The 26,366-nt window shown below is 39.9% G+C and overlaps 1 protein-coding gene across 3 annotated transcripts in view; it reads right to left on the minus strand.

Annotated features, from left to right (window-relative positions):
* Positions 1-267: 267 nt before the first annotated feature.
* LOC143032251 (4'-phosphopantetheine phosphatase) overlaps positions 268-26,366 on the minus strand; it is a 53,917-nt gene continuing 27,818 nt past the window's right edge. For all 3 annotated transcript variants that reach the window (XM_076196731.1, XM_076196739.1, XM_076196724.1), the window contains 8 exons: positions 21,442-21,658; positions 19,337-19,489; positions 18,399-18,495; positions 14,338-14,530; positions 12,245-12,399; positions 6,634-6,803; positions 4,656-4,814; positions 268-1,815 (listed from right to left, as the gene is read on the minus strand). In XM_076196731.1, the coding sequence (XP_076052846.1) occupies positions 1,731-1,815; positions 4,656-4,814; positions 6,634-6,803; positions 12,245-12,399; positions 14,338-14,530; positions 18,399-18,495; positions 19,337-19,489; positions 21,442-21,658 (1,229 nt within the window). In that variant the 3' untranslated portion in view covers positions 268-1,730. The remainder of the gene's footprint in view (positions 1,816-4,655; positions 4,815-6,633; positions 6,804-12,244; positions 12,400-14,337; positions 14,531-18,398; positions 18,496-19,336; positions 19,490-21,441; positions 21,659-26,366) is intronic.

Genomic DNA, 26,366 nt, shown 5'->3' on the forward strand with positions numbered 1-26,366 from the left:
CTCAAATCCTTAATTTTATGAGGAGCCTGGCCACTGCTGGCACTCCATTTGTGGACTGGGCTCAAGATCTCTATCAGCTATCTTCCTTCCACCCTTTCAGTAATGAGTATTGAGAATGTGTGAATGCTCCCTTCCTACTGCTACCAATTGGTGACACAGAAACAAAGTAACACTAAAACAATGCAGACAACAATCCAAAGTTTCTTCCCAGCAATACCCACGGGATAGACCAAGGACTTTTTATGTGGGTTCATTCAAACTCAAAGCAGCAATTATTATTATTATTAGTTTGGCTCCAGGCATTACAACCTACAATGCTCATACCACAATGAAAACACACACATACAGACTATCACACACACAAAAAAAAAAATCCACTGTTACAAAGTAAAAAGAAACAAATAATTAATCCATGGAACAATGTCAGCTACTTTAAGGCTGCAGGTTTCTGGTAAGTAAAACCAGAGAGAACTGGTAAGGTATGGTACTACTCAGTCTAGTCTCCCTTCACAGGTAGTTTAAAATCCATTTGAAAATACGCACATTTAATTGAAACTGTAGAACACACAGATGGAGTGCAAATACAAATTGTTGAAGTTTACAGTTCACTTGGCATTGCACATGGAAACCAATCTTACTCAATTACTTCTTAAATATAATCCTTTTCTTTATTGAAGACCATGTTTCACACTAATTACTGGAAGCCCTCTCAAATCAGACAGTATAATTATGAAAATAGTTTTTCTAGCAGTGGTACACTGAAAACTTGAAGGATACCAACATAATGAAATTCATTCAGTATGCACACACACACACAAATATATATATATATATATATATATATGTATGTATTCAGTCTTCTTCTCTGCCCCATACAGCACCATGGGTACAATCACTCCTTCGCACAAAGTCTTTGCATTCATCCCCAAATACTTATTTCTCATAACACTTTTCATTCCACCAATCCACATACTTGTTTCCCTTTATTCTACAATTCACCTACACATCCATGTCTCCATTCATCACCACATGCAATCTCAGATATTTGAAAATTTGCATTTCATCAAATCTCCCACCCTTTACACATTCAACCTGCAATTATTATTTCTTGCATATTTCATCACTTGACTTTTGTCCACACTTATTCATAACTTACTTTTCTCACATGTCCTTCCAAACTTAGTCACCAACTGCTTCAGTCTATCCTCAGAATCAGCCACAAGCACAATGTCATCAACAAATAACAACCAGTTTACTTCCAATCTCCTATCATTCTCACCTACCAATTCCAAATCTCTGCTTAGCACTTTTCATTCACCTCTCATCACTCCATCCATACACACATTGAACAACCATGGCAATAGGTAACATGACAATTTCATTAAAGTACAATGAATCCCCTAAGTTCTAGCATATGGTATGAAATATCTGAAGTATGAAAGTGTTCTAAAACATACAATGTCTTGTGATACAAAAATGACTTTTTTTTTAAGATGATCAGAAAGATATGAAATATCCAATAAGTTTATCACAGTTTTTATTTATCAATGTAGAAACACAATTCAATAATTCAGGATTTAGTACCTGTTTTAATTCAAATTTGAGACCTCAATAATGCCTAAATTTTGAAAACTTATACTCAATAACTAAAACCCAATTAAAATCTACCCATTTACTATAAACACAAGAAAAAGGTAAAACTGTTAGAGGAAAAAATATATGGGATATCCTTATGATGAAGCACCAGAATTGGACTCTAAAGATGACTGGTCTGCTTCATATTTACACATGACAGCAAACATTTCTCCACCAAGCCTGCAAAGACAATACTGATTATTGTGGCAAGTCAAGATGAATGAAATACTGACATTAATACTCTTATAAATAGACAGATAAGGAGCTGCATATAGATTCATATCTTTCATAAAAATTCTTAAAGGATTTCCTAAAACATGCATACATACATACATATACAAAGGGCTTTTTCCCTCTTACAAGGGAAGTAGCCAAAATCAAAAGGCAAAATTAAACTTCCACCCATTTCATCCCCATCTATTCAACCACCATTCATCTTAAGACATACAATGAACAGAATATCCAAATATGATTAAGAGATGCAATATATATGAGTACTGAAAAAACAAGATTTGTATTGTTTATATTTTTGGATTTATAGCTATTATTACTGTCCTAAGAGAAGATTGTACGAAGTGTGGAAGGCAGAGGTGGATGGAGTGAACAGGAGAGGATGACCAAGGATGAGTGGATGGATTGGGTAAAAGGGGCACTGAGGAAGAGGGGGGTGTCTGTTGAGGAAGGAAGGGATGCAGGGATGACCCATCATCCAGGAGGTGCCAAGATAAGAGGGTGGGGGGGAGTGAAGTATGTTAGGGATGGAATGAGTGGGAGTGGTTCTTATGCCTTTATTTTTTGGCTACCTCCCTTATAAGTGGGAAAAAGTCTTTGGTATATGTATTTACCTAGTTGTATTTTAGGGGAAGAGGGCTCTGCTCATAGTGACCCATCTTTGTATCTTTCAGCATCAAGTTTGTTCTTAAATTCTTGTATAGTTTTTGCACTCACTGTTTCCTCATCCAATTTATTCCAGATATCCACTACCCTGTGTGGGAAACTATTCTTTTTCAGATCTCTTCTATAATCATCCTTTTTAAGTTTCTTTTCTTGTCCTCTCATTTTTCTTTTATCCCACTTTAGTAAATCATCTCTATTGAGGACTTCCATCTCTTTCATAATTCTGTAGATGGTCAGTAGATCTCCTCTTTCTCTTCTTTGTTCCAGGGTTGGTAGTTCGAGTTTGGACAATCTCTATTCGTATGTCAGTTTGGAGAGTGTTGGTGCCATCTTTGTTGTTGCTCTTTGGATTCTTTCTAATTTCTTTACAGTCTTTTTAGTACTGGGTGTCCATAGTGTCACAGCGTACTCCAATCTTGGTCTTATCAATGTAACTAATATTTTCTTTACCATTTCTTCATGTAAGTAGTCAAAGACTACTTTCATTGATCTTAGTAAATTGAAAGTTTATCTGACTATTCTGTTGATATGTTTGTCTGGTGCCATGTCATTGCTGATAATTACTCCTAGGTCCCTTTCCAAGTTAACTTTTTTAAGTTCCTTTGTACCAATTTTATATTGTCACAATATTCTATTTTCACTTTTTCCGAATTCCATTATACTACATTTCTTGATATTTAAGTTAACTTCACACTTTTGAATCCATTCCCAGACTTTATCCAGGTCTTTTTGTAGTGATTTACAATCTTCCTTGGTACTTACTTTCTTTAGTAGTTTCACATTATCTGCAAAGAAGTTCATATAACATTCCACACCTTCATCCATGTCATTTATATATATGGCAAAAATTATCGGAGCCGACACAGAACCTTGTGGGACTCCACTTATCATTTCTTCCCAGGTCGAGTTCTTGTCTCTAAGTACCACCCTCATTTTTCTCCTGTTCAAGAAATCTTCCATACATTCCAACAACTTTCCTCGTATTCCACCTATTATTTCAATTTTTCTTAGTACCTTTTTGTGTGTTACTTTATCAAATCCTTTTTTGTATGTATGCATGTATGTATTTACCTAGTTGTATTACTTAGTTGTATTTTACGGGATGAGAGCTATGCTCATAGTGACCCTTTTTCGTATCTTTCCACATCCAGTTTATTCTTAAAATCGTGTATAGTTCTGGCATTCACTGTTTCTCCGTTCAGTTTGTTCCAGAGATGGTATGTATGTATTTACTTAGTTGTATTTTGCGGGAAGGGGAGCTATGCTCGTGGTGTCCCGCCTTTGTATCTCGCAATGTCTAGTTTACTTTTAAACTCATGAATGGTTTTTGAGCACAATATTTCCTTGTCCAGTTTGTTCCAAGTGGAAAACTGTTTTTCTTCAGATCTCTTCTGGAGCTATGTTTTTTTATTTTCTTTCCATGTCCTCTTGTGCTTCTCCTGTCCCAGTTTAACAAGTCCTCTCTATCAAGTATTTCTGTGCCTTTCATGATTCTGTAGAAGGTCAGTAGGTCACCTCCCTCTCTTCTTTACTCCAGAGTCGGTAAATCTAGTTTAGTCAATCTCTCCTCATATGACAAGTTTGTGAGTGCAGGTGCTATTTTTGTTGCTACTGCATATATGTATGTATGGTATGGTATAGCATAGAAGGGGTTAATATTTGCTGGAAGAAAATATGATAATGCAAAAATTCAAATTTCTTTCTTGACTGAGAATGTTTACACTTGTAGAGCTAAAACATGTCAGTCAAAAGAACAGATGGAATAAACAATATATTTTCTAAGACATCCATTGTAAGCATGAAGGAATTCAAGGCCAGGTCAGTATCATTTCATATATATGTGGCCCACACCACAACCACTGAACAACCAAATTCTGACAATTACTCATAATTTAGCGAAGCTCATGGTGTACATACAATATATAATCAGGAATGTCTTTTGAATAATTTTCCTACCTTATATTAAAAAGCAACCTTATAATCTTCAGAATCACGTTGCTGAGATTATGAGCACAGATGTTACAACAAATACAACTAGGTAAATACACTATCTGCAAGTCACATGTTTCCTAATGGAAGAACGGTTGGATTAAATTATAGTTCCTCTATTTATGAATAATTACCTGTGTGCAAGCCATCTATTTTTTATGACTGCTAGCTTGAGGGAATCACACATCAATTTTGCATCAAGATTGGTGTGTATTGCTCTTCCCATTCCTTCCACTACCACAAGGTCACATCCCCACTGTATAAGTTCTTGCGTAAGTGATGCAGGCATGCGACTGAAAATTAATTACATTTATATACATTTATGCACACCAAAGCCCTAATAAAAATTTACCACACAATGGAACATAAATTATATATTAATACACTTGAAAGTATACATTCAAAACTACAATTACATAAATACAAGAATACCTATACATGTACACATACACAAACAACAAAATATCTGGAAACAAGAGTTTTCCTTAAACAGTTTTAGATTAGAGAAGATGGGGAGAAATACCTTCAGACTGAGCCAACATATCCATAAACAACCATTCTCCACTCACACCTATTCACTGCCTTCTCCCTTCCCTGCTCAACAGATATTTCCCTCTTGCTCAAAGCCCTTTTCACTCTATTCATCCATTTCATTCTTAGTCGTCCCCTCAAGTTCACTCTATCCATCTCTGAGTGTGCGCAGCAGAGGTGGATGGAGTGAACTTCAGGGGATGACCAAGAATGAGATGGATGGATTGGGTGAACAGGGGAATGTCTGTTCAACAGGAAAGGGAAAAGGCAGGGCATAGGTGTGAGTAGAGAATGGTTGTGTATGTATGGATTGTATGGTGATGCAGCCCAAAGTAATTTCTTCCCATCTTCTCTTTTTCTGATAAGGAGGGAGGGTTGCTGTGTAAATGAAGTGGCCCTGCTGTAGATGTACTGTGCCTTGCTGCATTGCTTCTGACCCAGGCAGTGGGCAGGAAACAGGGATAACCCTTCATCCATGAGGAGCTAAGACAAGAGGGAAACAATGGGTGGTAGGAGTGTAATGGGTGGAGGTGGGTGCCTTGGCTGGTTACCTCCCTTATAAGGGCAAAGAGACTCTTGGTATATAGACAATGGTATCAAAAGATAGGAAAAAGGCAGAACAAGAAACAGTGTAGAAAAACTAAAAATGGTATATGCTATTGGAGATGGTTTAATATCAGTCAATCAGCTCTTGCAGGAGACTCAGAGCTGCCAAGAAATCAGCCACAACCTCCAATTTAGCCCATAAGTCTCAGTGAAAAAAACATTATGTTGCTGTCTGGAAAAGGTGGGTATAGGGCAGCAGAACATAAGGTGTTCTGTGTTATCTGTTTGGTGGCTGAATCTGGGACAACTGGAGTATGTTTACCAGCCAGGATGTAAATCAACAAGTACCTGAAGGCAAATGAACCTGATCTTGTTTGACTGAGACCAAATTACCAAATATTCTTGATATCCAATTGGAAAATGGTCCACAACTGTTGCCTTAAGTTTCACTCCCGCAGATCTCTCTAGGAAGAAACTTTGGACTGTTGTCAGTGTTGTATCAGTATGGGACTGTTTCTATGTTATTGGCTCAAAGTGGTAGGAAGAAGAGAGCAATTGCAGACTGTCAGCTCTCCATGTGTGAAAAAATGTAAGAAATGTAGATGAATTTCACAAAAAAGAAATCTTGGTCCCAGTCTGGAGAAAATAGTGTAACCTGAAAGGATATTCTTGTCTGCTCCATAAATGTTTTAATTGGATAAGGAGGGGAATGGGGGTTACCATATAATGAAGTGGTCAGGGTAAACAAGCTCTGACAATCAGGGCCTGTTGTGATTGTGCTGTTTTGCTGCACTGCCTTTGACTTGAGCAGTGTGGTGACAGGAATGTCTATCCATTCATGAGGGTCGGACACTGATTGGGTTTTTGGATGAGTGTGGGATGGGTGTATGGCTTGACTCAGCCACCTCATCATTAGGGAAAAAAAAAAAAATGGTATATGCATATATAAATATAGGCACAATATTTGCTAAATTATAATAATATATGATAATAAAGTGATGCAATGGAGAAATATGATCTGTGAAACAATCTTACCTTAAATCTAAGCATGGTGAAGCTTGTCCTGATTTTCTAATACACAAATTTCCTTCTTTATAATGTTTGGCAAAGATTGGACACTTTTTCAACATTTCTTGGATTAAAAATTCAAGTTCTGTTGCAGTCACATCATTCAAAGCAGGTTTGCTGTTTGCACATAACACAACCTATGAAAAGAATGGGGAAAATTATAGTACATACATACATACATATACCAAGGCTTTTTCCCCCTTTCAAGGGAGGTAGCCAAAAAGGGAAAGGCATAAAAACACTCCCACCCATTTCATCCCTAAATACACTCCACACCCCTCCCACCCTCCCTCTCATCTGAGCACCTCCTGGATGACGGGTCATCCCTGCACCTTGCCCACCGCCCTGGGTCAGAAGCAGTGTCGCAAGACACAGCACATCCACAGCAAGGCCGCTTCATTTAATCGGCGACCCCACCTACATATAAGGAGAGGACGGAGAGAAATCCCTTCGGGCTGCGTCAAAACTTAATCACACATACTACCCCACCCCCCCACCCATTCCTCCTCATGCAATCACACATCATCCATATACAACCATTCTCCACTCACCTCTGTCTTCCGTCCTCTCCCTTCCTTCCTCAACAGACATTCCTCTCTTCCCCAAAGCCCCCTTCACCCCATCCATCCACCTCATCCTAGGACGTCCCCTCATGTTCACTCCCTCCACATCTGCCTTCCATACCTCTTTTACTAGTCTTTCTTCACTCATTCTTTCCATGTGTCCAAACCATCCTAATATCCTTTCATCAACCCTATCTCCCAGCTCCTTTTTCACCCCTGTTCTCGTCCTCACCTCCTCATTTCTCACTCTATCCAGCCTAGTAACCCCCACCATACTTCTCAGACACCTCATCTCAAACACATTCAAACTCCTTCTCTCTTCTTCTCTTATGTTCCACGTTTCTGCCCCATACAGTGCTGTTGGCACAATCACTCCTTCATACAGTCTCCTCTTCGCATCCATTCCTAAATGTCTATTCCTCATTACACAAATTATAGTACAAATTATAGTATAGTACAAATTATAGTATAATACAAATTATAGTACAGTAATTTTATATTATACAGTAATTTAATTTAATTTTATTTTATTTAATTTAATTTAATTAAACAGTAATTTAATTTAATTATAGTACAGTAATTACACAAATTATAGTACAAATTATAGTACAGTAATTACACAAATTATAGTACAAATTATAGTACAGTACAAATTATAGTACAGTAATTTTATATTACAAAGAACAAAATGCACATCACACATCTAACTCCATATATGGTTCTCTAACATCCCCTTCCCACAGCCTTTACAAACCATTTCTCTCTTATACTAATCACCTAGGTTTTTGTAATATGGGCAACAATTAGCACAACTGACACATTTTACATTCCTTTCATTGTTCCTACTGGCATTCCTTCATTTCTCCATGCACATATCAAAATACCTACTTTCTCCCCCTCCCTTACTGTATGGGCATTCTTCCATTTTCATTGATAACAATTCCCAGATACACACACACACCATGAGCATAGCTCCCCTTCCTGTAAACAACTAGGTAAATACAAAGAAATTGAGGAAGTGCATAGGATGGGAAAATACTCTAAAGAAAAACAATATAGGCCACTAAAAATCAAACTAAGGTCTTAAATGATAGCAGAAGTACTATCAAAAACAACAAAGCTAGCAAATAGTGAAAATTACAAAAATGTATGGATAAAAAAAAAAAAAAAAAATGATCGATGTGGAAAAAGAGAAAGAAAAGGCACTTAGAAGTGAAGCAAACAAAAAAGATTAAGAAAGAATGGAGACTGAAAAGAATGAGTTTTTTTTTTTGGAGAGTGCTGGACCTGAGGCTGAGAAAATGGTTTATCAAAAAAAGGAAATGTAATAGACAGAAAAGGACGAGAACATACATACATATACCAAGGCTTTTTCCCCCTTACAAGGGAGGTAGCCAAAAAGGAAAAGGCATAAAATCATTCCCACCCATTCCTTCCCTGAATACACTCCACACCCCTCCACCCTCCCTCTTATCTTAGCACCTCCTGGATGACGGGTCATCCCTGCACCTTGTCCACTGACCTGGGTCAGAAGCAGTGTCGCAAAACACAGCACATCCACAGCAAGGCCGCTTCATTAAATCGGCGACCCCCACTCTCCGTCCCCCCATGCATAAAAGGAGAAGACGGGGAGAAGGCCCTTCAGGCTGCGTCAAATTTTGCTCACACATATTATCTCACCTCATGCAATCACAACATCATCCATATACAACCATTCTCCATTCACCCGTCTTCTGTTCTCTCCCGTCCTTCCTCAACAGACATTCCTCTCTTCCCCAGAGCCCCCTTCACCCCATCCATCCACCTCATCCTAGGACATCCCTTCATGTTCACTCCCTCCACATCTGCCTTCCATACCTCTTTTACTAGTCTTTCTTCACTCATTCTTTCCATGTGTCAAAACCATCCTAATACTCTTTCATCAACCCTATCTCCCAACTCCCTTTCCACCCCCGTTCTTCTCCTCACCTCCTCATTTCTCACTCTATCTAGCCTAGTAACCCCCATCATACTTCTCAGACACCTCATCTCAAACACATTCAAACTCCTCTCTTCCTCTCTTATGTTCCATGTTTCTGCCCCATACAGTGCTGGTGGCACAATCACTCCTTCATACAGTCTCCTCTTAGCATCCATTCCCAAATGTTTATTCCTCATTACACTCTTCAATCCACCAAGGCATTTACTCGCTTCTCTCAATCTACATTCTACCTCCACCTTCACTCCACCTTTTCCTGCCACATTTGCACCCAAGTATCTAAAACTATCCACTTCCTTCAGTCGCTCTCCCTTAATGCTCACTTCCAGTCTACTGCCACTTTCACCCCTTGTACATCTCATCACCTTACTTTTACCCACATTTATCTTCAGCTTTCTTCTATCACATACTCTCCCAAACTCTGTCACCAACTTCCTCAGTTCCTCCTCTGATCCTGCCACAAGCGCAGTGTCGTCAGCAAACAACAGCTGGCTCACCTCCCATTTTTCTCCATTTTCTTTAACCATCTCCAATCCCTTGCCCACTACCCTTGCATTTACCTCTCGCACTACCCCATCCATGTATAAGTTGAACAGCCAGGGCGACATAACGCATCCTTGACGAAGTCCCACCTTTACCTCAAACCACTCACTCTCTCCATTTCTTATCCTGACACAAGCTCCACTACTCTCATAAAAACTCTTGACAGCTCCTAGAAGCTTTCCTCCTATCCCATATATCTGCATAACCTCCCACAGTGCCTTTCTGTCTACCCTATCATTAGCCTTTTCCAGATCCATAAAAGCCCAAAAAACATCCTTCCCCTTTCCTATAGCTTTCTCACATATTTGTCTTACCACAAAGATCTGATCTACACAACCTCTGCCCGTCCTAAATCCACACTGTTCCTCACCAATTACTCCCTCTGTTCCTCTCCTAATCCTCTCAATCAAGATCCTCCCATAAGCCTTCCCAACTACACTTAACAAGCTAATCCCTCTGAAACTACTACATTTACACTTGTCCCCTTTTCCCTTGTAAAGTGGAACTATACAGGCACTCCTCCAGTCCTCCGGCACTCTACCCTCTCTCCAGCAAACATTAAATAACCTCACCAGCCAGTCCACCATCACTGTACCTCCTTTTTTTAGACATTCTGCATGGCATCCATCCAGACCAGGTGCCTTACCTGCTTTCATCATCTTAACAACAACATAGACAGCATGATTTCAAGACTGAACGAATTAAACAACCATCTGGCATTAGAAAAATCAGACATATTGGGAATTGTGGAGACAAAATTAAAAAATCCTCTACCACCAAACACTGTGGGGCAAGGTCTATACAACCATTGGATGAAAAATAGAAAGGAGAAACAGGGTGGAGGAGTCATGCTTTTTACTAAGAAAGGCTTAAATGTAACAGAGATAACAGAAGGAAAAAATAATGTGGAACTGATTATGATAAAAGTTTAAAACAGTGACATGAAAAGTAGAAAATTTGAAGTAATGTATGTGACCCCTAAAACACAGTCTTGGACAGTGTGATCATTCAAAATGTTGGAAGACACAAAAAATGCACTAATTTACTGAAAGGAGAAAATATAGTAATTATGGATGAATTTAACTCAAAAGAAATATGTTGGGAAGAAATGACAGTGAAAGGTGGAGAAGACCTCTGGGGAAACATACTACTGGATATGACCATTGAATACACAATGACTCAATGGGTAAAGGAAAATACCAGATATAGAAACAATGAGGAACCATCGAGACTAGATTTAATACTTACGTCAGAGCCTGAAATTGTGGACAGAATAGAATACAAAACACCAATTGGGAAGAGTGACCACTTACTAATAAAGCTCGAGCTAAAAGAAGAAATTGATTCGAGAAGAAATGAGAAACATAGAAAAGGAAGACTAATGTACTGTACAACAAAATGGATTTTGAGAATCTGAAAATTCTTTCAAAATACAAATTGGGAAAACTTCTTAAATGAAGAAACAAAGATGGATGAGAAATGGAACATATTAAGAGAAATTTACAATGAGGGAATAAACAAATATGTACCAAAACAGAAGCAAGAAATGGTGTATATTTGGTACTGGTACAACAAAAAAATGTAGTGAGGCTAAAGATACATACATATATATATACCAAAGGCTTTTTTTTTTTTTCATATAAGGGAGGTAGCCAAAAAACAAAGGCATAAAAACCACTCCCACCCATTCCATCCCTGTCACACTCCACTCCCCTCCACCCTCTTCCCTCCCTCTTATCTTGGCACCTACTGGATGACAGGTCATCCCTGCATCTCACCCACTGCCCTGGGTCAGAAGCAGTGTCACAAGACACAGCACATCCACAGCAAAGCCACTTCATTAAATCAGCGACCCCCTCTCCATCCCCTCATGCAGACAAGGAGAAGACTGGGACAAATCCCCTCGGGCTGCGTCAATCTATTTCTCACACATACTCCCTCATCCCCCATCCCCCACCCATTCCACCTCATGTATCACATCATCCATATACAACCATTCTTCATTCAGAGTGGTGAATATCTGGAATAAGTTGGATGAGGAAACAGTGAGTGCAAAAATTATACAAGAATTTAAGAGCAAACTTGATGCTGAAAGATACAAAGAAGGGTCACTATGAGCATAGCTCTCTTCCTGTAAAATACAACTAGCTAAATACACACTGCTTCTAACCCAGGGCAGTGGATGAAGATGCAGGGACAACCTGTCATCCAGAAGGTGCCAAGATGGGAGGGAGGGAAGAGGGGAGTGGAGTATGTGGGGGATGGAATGGGTGGGAGTGGTTTCTATGCCTTTGTTTTTTGGTATATGAATTTATATATGTAAATACATACACACACCAAGGGATTCTTCCCCTTTATAAGGGGGTAAATAAAGTTTTAAATTTCATTCTGACTACCACCCAATGATCCCATTTTGCCAACGTGAATTAAAAAAATAATAATAATAAAAAAATAAAATAAAATAAATATTTCTAATAATAATTCAATAGCTTACCTTGGTATTCCTTGACAATAATTCTCTGATGAAAGGGAAAATGCCAAGCACCACATCACATCCTGAGTTGTCCAGGAACACTGCTGCACACTTATGAGGCTTTCCAGCTACTCGAGCTATCCATGCATCCAAGTCGTCGTGCAACCAAGGCCTTGCTGCACTCAATAACAACATAATCTTGTTAGAAAAGTTAGCTGATAATTTTTAATTGATACCATAGCTTGAGCAGAATGGTAAATTAACTATGGTCTGGATGAAAAAATTTCCTTAGAAACTAAATGCAAACTAATGATGATACCCAAACATTTAGTTGATAAAGTGTCAGGTAAAAATCATATTGGAGTTTATGGCAGAGATGTGTTTAAAGAGTCAATGAGAGCTAACACAGTGCTTATCAAAAAATCAAGCATAAGTGATGGTGAATCAAAGGGTGGTTGATAAAGCATGGACTATGTAGTGAAGAGTAGGAAGTTTCGGATGTCCATCTTCTTAGGGGAATATTAGATAATTTTTTGTTGGAAGATAAGTTGAGAGAGAGGAGGATAGATGGAGAAAGAGGAAAAGGGCAGAAGATAAGGTGGTGTTTAGAGTAAACTATTTAAATGAGAAGGAAAAGGAGCTGAAGTACAAGGAGAAGCTGACAAGTGTGGGAGGTGGTGAAGGATAGAGTGGAGGATGAATGGGGGTGTTTCAAGGAAGGAGTGACAAGGTGAGCAAAGATGGTATGTGGACCAAGGAGGGTGGGAGGGAATAGAAGGAAGGGTAGTGAGTGGTGGGATGATGAAGTGAAGAAGGTTGTAGTGAGAAGAAGCAACCATTCATGGACTGGTTGCAAAGTAGGGCAAGAGAAACATATGAGAGGTACAAAAAAAAAAGAGAAGTAAAACAAAATACAGGGGGCAAAAAGGAGACCAGATGTGAAATGGGGTAGGAGTATGCCAGAATTTTAAAAGTAATAAAATGATGTTTTGGAAGGAAGTTAAGAGAGAAATAGGAGGTGAGTCAAGTAGAGAAGAAAAGGTAAAAGAAGCAGATGGGAGATGATGACGGAAGAGGAGGCAGCAAGGGGAAAATGGGCACAGTATTTTAGGGAGCTCTTAAATGTAGAGGATAGGGGGGGATTGGTGGTAGCAGTGGAAGGCACTAAGAAAATGATAGTGATGGGTGAGGAAAATAGAGGGGAAATAAGGAAAGATGACATATAAGTAATCAAAATGCTGAGAGCAGGTAAGGCACCTGGGTTAGATGGGTGTCATGCAGTGTCTGAAGAAAGGAGGTACAGTACTAGCATTGCTTCTGACCCAGGGCAATGGGTGGAATGCAGGGATGACCCATCATCCATAAGGAACCAAGTTGAGAGGGAGGTAAGGGTGGTGGATGGGAGTGGAATGGGTGGGAGTTGTTATAAGCCTTTTGAGTTGACTACCTCCCTGAGAAGGGGGAGACACCTAATGGTATATAGATAAATATATACATGTCCCCATATATGTTTACAAAGAACAAACTAAATGGAGAAATAGTGAGTTCCAAAACTATACATGATTTTAAGAATAAACTGGATGTGGATAGATATGAAAACAGGTCACTACGAGCATAGCTCTCATCCTGTAAAATACAACTAGGTAAATACATACCCACAGTGGGGTGGGGACAGGGTCGATCTTTAATCCACAAAGAGCTACGATAAAAAGTACAAATGGATGACAGATGGGAGTGAGATTAATAGGTGTGGGTGCATGCACTGGAAGGATACCTCCCTTATAATGAGAGAGAAGCCTTTGGTACATAGATATAGATGTGAAATTCAAGAGTTACAATAAAGTACAAAATGCAATGTCCCCTTTAGATAGGCAGTTTTGATTCACAGTAGACATTTTCTGTGTGAAGATTTTCTTTAGTGGTTTGAAAGTGTAAATTAAACATCCAAGTGATGATATGCAAGTAATTATTAAGTAAAATGTCACTGGACATACTAAAACCTTTGGCCAAATATTTGTCCCTTGGACTGAGCAGTGAGTGTGGTCAGCTAACTTGAGGTTGTGGATGTCCCCTAAAACAGAGATTATATGGTGAAGAAACGTAAAAAATTCAACCTTGCAATTTTGCAGCAGCTTCCTTGAAACCAAGTCCTTTCTCCATCAGCTCCACCACTTCCTTGGCACCCCAGTCAAAGACATTACCAGCCAGGACCCCACGTACTAAAGCCTCTTGTTTTTCTTTCCATGGTAGGCCATCAATATACTGCAGGTGACACTGGAGCATCTTGAGAGCATTTTCATTTTCCATCTACAAAGAATTATGAAAAAAATGTTCTTACATACATTCATACATATACCAAGGCTTTTTTCCCCTTACAAGGGAGGTAGCCAAAAAGGAAAAGGTATAAAATCATTCCCACCCATTCCATCCCTGAATACACTCCACACCCCTCCACCCTCCCTCATATCTTAGCACCTCCTGGATGACAGGTCATCCCTGCACCTTGTCCACTGCCCTGGGTCAGAAGCAGTGTCGCAAGACACAGCACATCCACAGCAAGGCCGCTTTATTAAATCGGCGACCCCACCTCTCCATCCCCCCATGCATAAAAGGAGAAGACAGGGAGAAATCCCTTCGGGCTGCATCAAATTTTGCTCACACATACCTCACCCCGCATTCCACCTAATGCATCACAGCATCATCTATATACAACCATTCTCCATTCACCCCTGTCTTCTGTCCTCTCCTGTCCTGTCCTTCCTCAACAGACATTCCCCTCTTCCCCAAAGCCCCCTTCACCCCATCCATCCACCTCATCCTAGGACGTCCCCTCATGTTCACTCCCTCCACATTTGCCTTCCATACCTCTTTTACTAGTCTTTCTTCACTCATTCTTTCCATGTGTCAAAACCATCCTAATACTCTTTCATCAACCCTATCTCCCAACTCCCTTTCCACCCCCGTTCTTCTCCTCACCTCCTCATTTCTCACTCTATCTAGCCTAGTAACCCCCATCATACTTCTCAGACACCTCATCTCAAACACATTCAAACTCCTTCTCTCTTCCTCTCTTATGTTCCATGTTTCTGCTCCATACAGTGCTGTTGGCACAATCACTCCTTCATACAGTCTCCTCTTAGCATCCATTCCCAAATGTCTATTCCTCATTACACTTTTTAATCCACCAAGGCATTTACTCGCTTCTCTCAATCTACATTCTACCTCCACCTTCACTCCACCTTTTCCTGCCACATTTGCACCCAAATATCTAAAACTATCCACTTCCTCCAGTCGCTCTCCCTTAATGCTCACTTCCAGTCTACTGCCACTTTCACCCCTTGTACATCTCATCACCTTACTTTTACCAACATTTACCTTCAGCTTTCTTCTATCACACACTCTTCCAAACTCTGTCACCAACTTCCTCAATCCCTCCTCCAATCCTGCCACAAGCGTAGTATCGTCCACAAACAACAGCTGGCTCACCTCCCACTTTTCTCCATTTTCTTTAACCATCTCCAATCCCTTGCCCACTACCCTTGCATTTACCTCTCGCACTACCCCATCCATGTATAAGTTGAACAGCCAGGGCGACATAACGCATCCTTGACAAAGTCCCACCTTTACCTCAAACCACTCACTCTCTCCATTTGTAATCCTGACACAAGCTCTACTACCCTCATAAAAACTCTTTACAGCTCCTAGAAGCTTTCCTCCTATCCCGTATATCTGCATAATCTCCCACAGTGCCTTTCTGTCTACCCTGTTGTAAGCCTTTTCCAGATCCATAAAAGCCCAAAAACATCCTTCCCCTTTCCTATAGCTTTCTCACTTATCTGTCTTACCACAAAGATCTGATCTACACAACCTCTACCCATCCTAAATCCACACTGATCCTCACCAATTACTCCCTCTGTTCCTCTCCTAATCCTCTCAATCAAGATCCTCCCATAAGCCTTCCCAACTACACTTAACAAGCTAATCCCTCTGAAACTACTACATTCACACTTGTCCCCTTTTCCCTTGTAAAGTGGAACTATACAGGCATTCCTCCAGTCCTCCGGAACTTTATCCTCTCTCCAGCAAACATTAAATAACCTCACCAGCCAGTCCACCATCACTGTACCTCCTTTTTTTAGACATTCTGCATGGCATCCATCCAGACCAGGTGCCTTACCTGCTTTCATCATCTTAACAACTGCCTTCACTTCATCCTTCCTTATTTCTCCTCCATTTTCCTCACTCATCACTCTCATTTTCTTAGCATTTCCCACTGCATCTATCTTTCCCACCCTATCCTCCTTCACATTTAGCAACACCCTAAAATATTCTGCCCATCTTCCCCTTACTGCCTTCTCTTCCATTATCATCTCTCCATCTGCACCTTTTACCTTTTCTTCTCTACTTGATTCACCTCCTCTTCATCTCTTAATTTCTTTCCAAAATATCTTTTTATTACTTTCAAAATTTTCTGTCATACTCTTACCCCATTTCACATCTGCTCTCCTCTTTGCCTCCTTTACTTTTTGCTTTATTTCTCTTTTCTTTTCTTTGTATCTCTCATATGACTCCCTCGTCCTATTTTGTAACCAATCTGTGAAAGCTCGCTTCTTCTCTTCTACAACTTTCTTTGTTTCCTCATCCCACCATTCACTACCCTTCCTTCTATTTCCTCATGTCCTTCTTGTTCCACACACCATCTTTGCACACTTTGTGACTCCTTCCTTGAAACATCCCCATTCCTCCTCCACACCTAGCTCTTTTTAGTCCCTTATATTCTACATTTACAATCAATTTTTTTCAATTATGTGTCACAGAAGGAACATGATATAAAAATAAAAAATATATAAAAAATTCTATTAAGTATACAAATGAAGATAGTAGTATCCTGAAGAATCACATAACTGGGATACACTGTACTTAAAAGTATTTTCTAAATAATGTTTCCTTTTTAAATGGGGAGTTTAGAATTTTTACTATAAAAAATATAATATAATATACAGTATGTTCAAAGAACTTGCCAACTGAAGATGGCAAAATTTTCTGGTGAATGTCATTCGTTTTAATGTCACGAACCCCCCATATAAGGAGGCTAGGACAGCGCCCCTTACTGAGTACTATATACATACATATACCAAACGATTTTTCCCCCTTACAAGGGGGAGGTGAGGAGGAGAACAGGGGTGGAAAGGGGCTTTACAAAAGAGAGGAATGTCTGTAGAGGAAGGACGGGAGAGGACAGAGGTTAGGGGTGAATGGAGAAGGGTTGTGTATAGATGAGGCTGTGATGCATGAGGGGGAGTGGGTGTGGGATGGGGGGTGAGGAAGTATGTATGAGAAAAAAGTTTGACGCAGCCCGAAGGGATTTCTCCCCGTCTCCTCCTTTCCTGCATGAATTTATGAAATGGCCTTGCTGCATGTGGTGTGTCTTGTGACACTGCTTCTGACCCAGGGCAGTGGACAGGATGCAGGGATGACCCGTCATCCAGGAGGTGCCAAGATAGGAAGGAGGGTGGAGGGGAGTGGAATATATGGGAAATGAAATGGGTGGGAGTGATTTCTATGCCTTTTTCTTTTTTGGCTATCCCCCATGTAAGGGGGAAAAAGCCTTTGGTATATATACTGTATGTATGTACAAGGGAGGTAGCCAAAAAACAATGTCTGTTGAGGAAGGATGGGAGAAGACAAGATAGGGATGAATGGAGAATTGTTGTGTATGGATGATGCTGTGATGCATGAGGGAGAGTGGGTGGGGGATGGGGGTTGAGGGAGTACGTGTGAAAAATAAATTGATGCAGCCCAAAGGTATTTCTCCCCATCTTCTCCATTTCTGCATGAGGGGACAGAGAGAGGGGATCACCGAAGTTATGAAGCAGCCTCACTGTGGATGTGCTGCGTCTCTCGACACTGCTTCTGACCCACGGCAATGGGCAAGATGCAGGGATGACCCATCATCCAGTAGGAGCCAAGATAAGAGGGAGGGAAGGGGGTGGATGGTTGTGGAATGGGTGGGAGTGGTTTTTTATGCTTTTGTTTTTTGGTTACCTACCTTGTAAGGGGGAAAAAGCCTTCGGGATATATAATATGTATTTAGTTTCATTATGGTCAGCACAAAGTATTAATCTTTTCCCCCTGACATAACATGAACGAGTGATGAAAACATATATATAGTTACCTTTTTTTGTTGTAGATATGGATCTGGGAAGTCAAATTCATTCAAACAGTGTTCTCTCATATCCAGCAAACTTCTTACTGTCAGATTTCCATATGCACTGTCAAAATGATCAAGCATTAAGTTTTGATCATTACAATTTCATCATAATAAATAAATCAAATACATGTACACTTTGTGAGTATCAAAACAGAAACTTATCAAATTCAATCCAATTCTCTATTCATTTACACATCTAGACCATGGCTTTTACTAGCACATTACCCCTGGGACATTACAGAAATAGTGATTCATGGTGGGGTTTTGTTTCATTAGGGATGAGCCACTTCCCAACATTCAACACAATCCCTAGTTATAAAATAATCCACACTAAAAAGAAAGAAAAAAAAAAAAAGTCAACAGCAACACTTCAGTAATACACAGTGAATTTTTACTTCACATTTCTTGCCTTCACATCTCACTGTCAGTATATGTTGACAGATGTATGATATAGCCTTCTAAAATTTTATATAAGAAAATTCAAATGTAAATGTCAAGTAGAAAGCTAGGCTTATGCCATGTCCCTTTAAATAGGTACATCACCCACTTGAGATACTTTAGAAAATTAATCAAAAACAGTAAATAATGCTGTATGACACTCTTATTTCACCAGTATGCTGTGCATACTTCCAATTATTTTTCCACAAGTTTTTGCAAAATTGTAAAAAAAAAATCAATTTTTAGCATACTGACATCCTAATGAACCATGCATGCACAAACTCTTCAAGTTTTGGGCAGCAGAAATAAATAAAAAATAATTTGTGGAGTAGTAAGCCCATCTAAGCCACTAAGGTACCCAAAAACCAGTTCTGGCAAGGCATACTGAAAGCAGAGAAAATACTGGTTTTCATTAAAAGAAACCCGAGGCAATAGATGATGATTACATCTGAATGTCAACTTACAAAGGATGATCTTTCAGTGTGTTGAGGCGACTCAGATATTTTTCTCTGAACTTGTTTGCTCTCTCCTTTGCATCTCCACTGCTTGCTTGGGAGCGTATAGCTTGACCAACGAAACTTGGAAGGGAATCTTCAAAACATGAGAGCCAATAGTCCCTTTGGAATGATTAATGAAAACCTATGTCAAAATTAAATTCAAAGTACAAGATATAAATGAAACAAAATTAAAATTATTATAAAACATAAGGAATGGGAGAGGCCTGAGGAAGTGGAGAGTTTTAAGTAACGGGTCACATGTTGCGAAAAATGGTGGGGTGGACGTTGACGTCTATCTATATACCAAGGGCTTTTTCACCCTAATAAGGGAGGTAGCCAAGGGGAGGTAACCTTAGGACTTTTCCCCCTTATAAAAGAGGTAGCCAAAAGGGAGGTAAGAGAGACTAAAGCTAAGATGGAAGAGAAACAAATGGATGACAGATAGGACTAGGATGGGTGGAGGTGGGTGTATACCTTGGCTGGCCACCCCCTTTATAAGAGGGAGGAAGTCTTTGGCATATAGATAATGGACTAAATATGGAGGGATCACATTTTAGTGAGTTTCTGGACCAAATCCAGGGATCATGGCTGACACTCAATTTCTGGACTGGACCCAAGGTCTCGATCAACTTCAACTGTATTTTTTTATATTTTTTTACACATGAGCTGACAACTTGTGACTACTCTCCTTCCCATACAACTATCAGCTGTTAACATAGAAAAAGTACCACACCAATACAACACAGACATAAATCCAAAATTTCTTCCCAGAGAGATTTGTGGGAGAGCTCAAAGACTTTGCCAGCCATTGTAGTGTTGTGGATTTTCCACTTGGAAAACTCATGGCAACAATTAATCAATGAATTAAGTAACAAAAAAGAGACACATCCTATCTTGGTCAAACCTTGTATTGGGTGGCACTTTTTCTTATTTTTTTCTGGTTGATATCTGACTGTCTTACTCGACTCCATAGCACCTCCTCAGTAGCAAAGGGGTTAATACTTACAATCAAATTAATGAAATTCTGAAGTCTATATCATTCTTTAGACACCATATGGCAGTTAAGCAATTCCTAACCCTAATAAAGGTCAAAGACAATGTGAGCACATGCCTTGGCTGGCAAACTTCCTTATAAGGGGAAAGAGGACCTTAGTACAGTGAGACCTCTCATTAATGGATGTTAATTAGCTGTGTTTGCGGTGTTTTTGTTTTCGGTGTTCTTGGTGTTGTTGTTTAGTGCGTGCAATCACTATGCCACCCAGAAACCACTCCAAAACACCAAAAACACAGCAAAAACACTGCAAATGCGGCTATTTAACATCTGGGTCTCACTGTATATAGATTTTTTCTCTATGAAGAACATGATGTCATTTTCTTATGAGGTAAAATTGTGTCACAGAAATAATATCCACTCTTGTTATCTATTGGGGTCTGAATGCACCAGTTTACTTTAGGGGTGAATGGGGCAACTGGCTACAGCTACCTTGCTGTTGCTTAACTGGCTGCAGGAAACTTTTATTTTCATGAAAGTAGCAGTTTGCCAACAAGACTGATGAGTTAAACACCATGTGTATCACAACTATGTACTTGAAAAAGCTGTAATAAGCAAAATGTCATACAAATAAAGGCTCCTTCCTCACATGGTGTTTAACTGGCTGCAGGAAACTTCCCATGGCCAGTAGGCCACTGCAGACACATCTGTGATTGCATGCATAGACACAATTCTTTTGATGATTCATTCAGGTTATTTTTCACAAATTTTTTTTAACAACAGTTCTACTAATAACATAACTGTTCACAGATTTTTGAATTGGTATCTTTTATTATCTTGTTCAAATAAAGTTCTTTACAAAGAAATTTTAACCATCTTGTTTTATCACAATTTCATCAATTTTGTAAGTGGCTGCAAGTTGGCCACAGAAATTTATCTTAATGCTAAATTTGGTGGCCAGTGGATTGCAACAAGTTTCCCTCAGCCAGATCAGCAATGGCTAGGTGGCCGCAGCCAGCTGTCCCAGACCCTATCTTTGGGTAACTGGTGATGGATGAATAGTATGGCTGGTGGAACTAACCGAGCTTCTTTGTCCTTTGTTAGATCTACAGTGTCTGGAATATATTCCTCAGGATGAGCTAGAAGTGGAAAGAACGTCAACTGTTGATCACATCGGTCCATTTCAAGCTGGTCTATTGTTCCACCTGGCCAACCAGATGAAGTCTTCATTTGAGGCAAGGGAGACTGAAGACCTGAGGAACCAGCATAGTTCTCACCCCAGGAGTATTTGTCAGGATCTGTGGATAAAGAAACTATTTAAATTACCAGATCTACAAGCAAAATCTCATGTTTATGATAAGAGCACCTGTACCAAATTTCTTCCTTATTTCATTGGGGGAAAAAAAAAAAATAAATAAAAAAAAAAATATATATATATATATATATATTAGTCTGAATAATAAAACTTGTGTGAATGTATGAAGACAATATATATTATTATGTGGATATGTGCTTTGACAAGAAGAATGTGAAAAGCAGAGGAGGATGGAGTAAATTTGCTGGGAAGATCAAGAACAGAATGGATGGAAGGGGTGAGGAGAGGAGCATTGGGTGTAGGTGGGGGGGGGTGTCAGTCAAGCAAGGAAGGGAATGGGTAAGAAATACATGTGAGTGGAGGGTGGTTGTGGATGTGATGAAGTTCAGTGATGTAGCCTGAAGGGCTGTGGAGGTACTGTCTCTTGTTGTATTTCCTCTGACCCAAGCAGTAGGTGAGTGATGGGGTTGGCCCTTTATCCACAATGACCTAAAACATATGGGACAACAGATGGGAGTTGGATGGAGACAAGATGGGTGAAGGGTAGGTGTAAACCTTGGCTGGGTTACCCCTGTCATAGAGGGGAGAGGACCATTTAGTATATATGTGTGTATATACACACACACATATATATGAGGCCCCGCATGGAGAAGTGTCCCATGCGACACAATGGCTGGTTTTGAGTTACGCACATATAACACTATTTTGGCCCTTCTACTTCAATCCGAGCATGTCGGAAAGGACAAAACGTGACCTGCAATATGGTCGAAACGCTCCTAAAACAGAGTGGTAAAACCTCACGCTTGTTTGGCTAGCGCAAAATAGTGTTATATGTGCGTAACTCAAAACCGGCCATTGTGTCGCATGGGACACTTCTCCATGCAGGGCCTCATATGTATATGGCTGTCATGTGTGTATATACATATATATAGATGGGTGTCATGTGGAGTGTTTGAAGAAGGGAGGTACAGTAATAGTGGACTTTCTGATGAGGTTGTTTAATGTGTGTCTAAGGGAAGGTAGAGTGCCAGACAACTGGAGGATTGCCTGTATAGCCTCACTTTACAAGGGGAAAGGGGACAAATGTGAGTGTAGGAGTTTCAGAGGGATCAGTTTGTTGAGTGTAGTTGGGAAGGCATATGGGAGGGTTTAGATAGAGAATTAGGATAGGAACAGAGGGAGTAATTGGTGAGGAAGTGTGAGTTTAAGAAAGGTAGGGGTTGCGTGGATCAGATTTTTGTGGTGAGGCAGATATGTGAGAAAGTTTTGGGAAAAGGTAAGAATGTTTTTTGAACCTTTATTGATTTGGAAAAGGCTTATGATAGGATAGACAGGAAGGCACTGTGGGAGGTTTTGCAGATATATGGAATTGAGGGAAAGTTGTTAAAGGCAGTCGAGAGTTTTTACAAGAGTAGTGCCAGCGTTAGAATGGGAAATGGAGATAGAAGGTGGGACTGCATCAGGGCTGTGTCATATCACCATGACTATTCAATGTGTACATGGATAGGGTGGTGCAGGAGATAAAGGCAAGGGTAGTGGGCTGGGGATGACAGATTGTTACAAAAAATGAGAAGAGTGGGAGGTGAGCTTGTTGTTGTTTGCTGATGACACTATGCTTGTGGCAGATTCAGAGGAGGGATTAAAGGACTTAGTGATGGAGTTTGGAAAGGTATGCAATAGGAGAAAGTTGAAAGTAAATGCTGGTAAAAGCAAGGTGATGATATGTATAAGGGTAGAGGATGGTAGTGAGTTGGAAGTCTAAGAGGAGAGAGGATGAAGGAAGTGGAGAGTTTTAGGTATTTGGGATCATATATGGCAGAAAAGGAAGGAATGGAGGTAAAGGTAAATTGTAGATTGAGAGCGGCAAGTACCGTATTTTTCGGACCATAAGGCGCGGGCAAAATCCTTAAAATCGGCCAAAATCGGGTGGTGCGCCTTATCGTGAGGTGCAAAAAAATGCCTCGAACAGTGACGTACTATTTTGACACGTTTCGTAGCTAGCCTGCCGACGGCGACAGTGCATAGGCCTAGCAAAAGTTACAACCAAGTTATAACCAAGATGCATGTATCTTGACAAGAAAATTGCTAAAACTTCGACAGTTTTCGAGTCCATGCCACCGCATTCATTCACGCTATCATGGCTATGACATGATAGCGTCCACAACACAGCCATTTTGCATTGGTCTAGTCTCGCTCCACTCAGACTGTAGTCATCTGCATATTTTTTTAGTTTCGACCATGGGCGCAATATAGCAATATAAAATTATTAATTTTGTAAATTAAAATGTATCAACGTAATATGTAATTTTGTGGGCGGAAATGAAAATAAGAAATACCTTGCTACAAGCAAATATGCTAATGAACGAAGTCGGTAGCATAGGATTGGGACGCCAACGTCTCTCACGACGACGACAACGAGGACGAGCCGGATGACATTTGATTTGCAGGTAATGATTTATTAAACACAGGTTAGGTTAGGTTAGACGAATTTATCACCCTTTCATTTCTTCGACGTCGGCATCTATCATAACAAACATGGCGTACCATTCGTCCGACACGACTTCGTTACTTACGAAATCTGTTTTAGAACTTTTTTGTTTTTTATTTCCGCTCACAAAATTGCATATTACGTTGATACATTATAATTTACAAAATTAATAATTAATTTTCTATTGCTATATTGCGCCCATGGTCGAAACTAAAAATTTATCTTCATTTGTAATCTTGTGTTTTTAAGTGAATAGAGAATTCCAGGAATAAAACTGCTAATGTTGATTTCATTCCCCACAATTCCCGTAACGTGTTTATGTTGTTTTTTAGGGGTATTGGCAGGGCAGACCGTCCATGGAGGTGGTCTGATTTCACTGACCTAAATAAAAAAAATATATTTATTTTTGTAATTTTGCTAAATCTCAACCGATTTTTCTCATTCAACAACGAAAATGTTCAGTTCTGAATGCACTCACATATGCATGATTATCCGATGACGAGACCAGGTGCGCCTTATGGTCAGGTGCGCCTTATGTAAGGACGGGGAATAGCAAATTACGGGTGTGCCTTATGGTACGAAGCGCCTTATGGTCCGAAAAATACGGTAAAAGCCATGGGGTATTAAAAAGTGTTACGAGAAATAGGCAGCTGGGAATGGATGCAAAGAGGATATGAAGGAGTTATTGTGCCAACAGTATTGTATGGGCTAGAGACTTAGAATTTAAGAGAAGCAGAGAGGAAAAATTTAAATGTGTTTGAGATGAAGTGTCCGAGAAGTATGGTAGAGGTTACTAGGTTGGAAAGAATGAGAAATGAGGAGGTGAGGAGGAGAGCAGGAGTGGAAAAGGAGATGGCAGATAAGGCTGATGAAAATATTATTGGGACACATGGAAAGAATGAGTGATGAAAAATTAGTAAAGGATGCGTGGAAGGCAGAGGTGGAGAGAGTGAACTTGAGGGGAGGACCCAGGATGAGATAGATGGATGGGGTGAAGGGGACATTGAGCAAGGAAGAGAGAAGGCACGAGACACGGATGAGTGGAAAATAACTGTGTATGGATGATACTGTTATGCAAGGGAGGGATTGGGGGTTGGGGGTAGGGGGTGGTTATGTGTGAATGATATTTTGATGCAGGTTGAAGGGATTTCTCCATGTCTTCTCTTTTTCTGCATAAAGGGACAGAGAGAGGGAGTCACCAATTAAGTGAAGCAGCCTTACTGTGGGCGTACTGTGTTTTGCTACATTGTGCTTGAACCAGGGCAGTTGGGGGATGCAGGAATAACCTGTCATCCATGATGAGCTGAGATAAGAGGGTTGGAAAGGGTGGTGGAGGAGAGTGAAATGGGTGGAAATAGGTAGTTGCCTCGGACTTAGCTACCTCCCTTATGTGAGGGAAAGCTCTTGGTGTGTGTGTGTGTGTGTATATATATATAGGAGAAGTATGTATGTATATACATACATACTTATATATACATAAATACATATATATGTGTGTGTGTGTATTTTGACTCAGTCATCCCCCATATGAAGAGGCCTAAAATATTTAGGCAAAATGCAGGGATGACCAGTCATCCAGGAGGACCCAAGATAAGAGGAGGGGAGGGGGGTGAATGGGATTGGAGTATGTGGGGATGGAACAGGTGGGAGTGGACTTTATCCCTTTGTTTTTTGGCTGCCTCCCTTGTTAGGGGGAAGACAGATAGATAAATAGACTTTATTTGGCAAAGAACCAATATACATGATAATGACAAGAACACACAGTTCGAAATAATAAGAGCCTTTGGTATATGTATTTATATACCTAATTGTAGTATACAGGAAAGGAGCAATACTCATTGGGTCCCATCTCCTATTCTCTAATTTTCTAAATATACTTAGACTCAAATTCATGTACAGTTCTGGCTTAAACTATATCTTTGATTTCCAATTATCATATTTAGATTTCAACTCATGTATTGTTTGAGTTTGGGCTATATCACCTTCTAAGCATATTTATGCATCTATCCAGGAGGTGCTAAGATAAGAGGGAGGGTGGAGGGGAGTGGAGTGTATTCAGGGATGGAATGGGTGGGAATGATTTTGTGGCTTTTTCTTTTTTGGCTACCTCCCTTGTACATACATACATATACCAAGGCTTTTTCCCCCTTTCAAGGGAGGTAGCCAAAAGGGGAAAGGCATAAAAACACTCCCACCCATTTCA

Source organism: Oratosquilla oratoria, chromosome 1 (genome assembly GCF_046742065.1).
Source record: "Oratosquilla oratoria isolate Oo_2021 chromosome 1, ASM4674206v1, whole genome shotgun sequence".
Lineage (NCBI taxonomy): Eukaryota > Metazoa > Arthropoda > Malacostraca > Stomatopoda > Squillidae > Oratosquilla > Oratosquilla oratoria.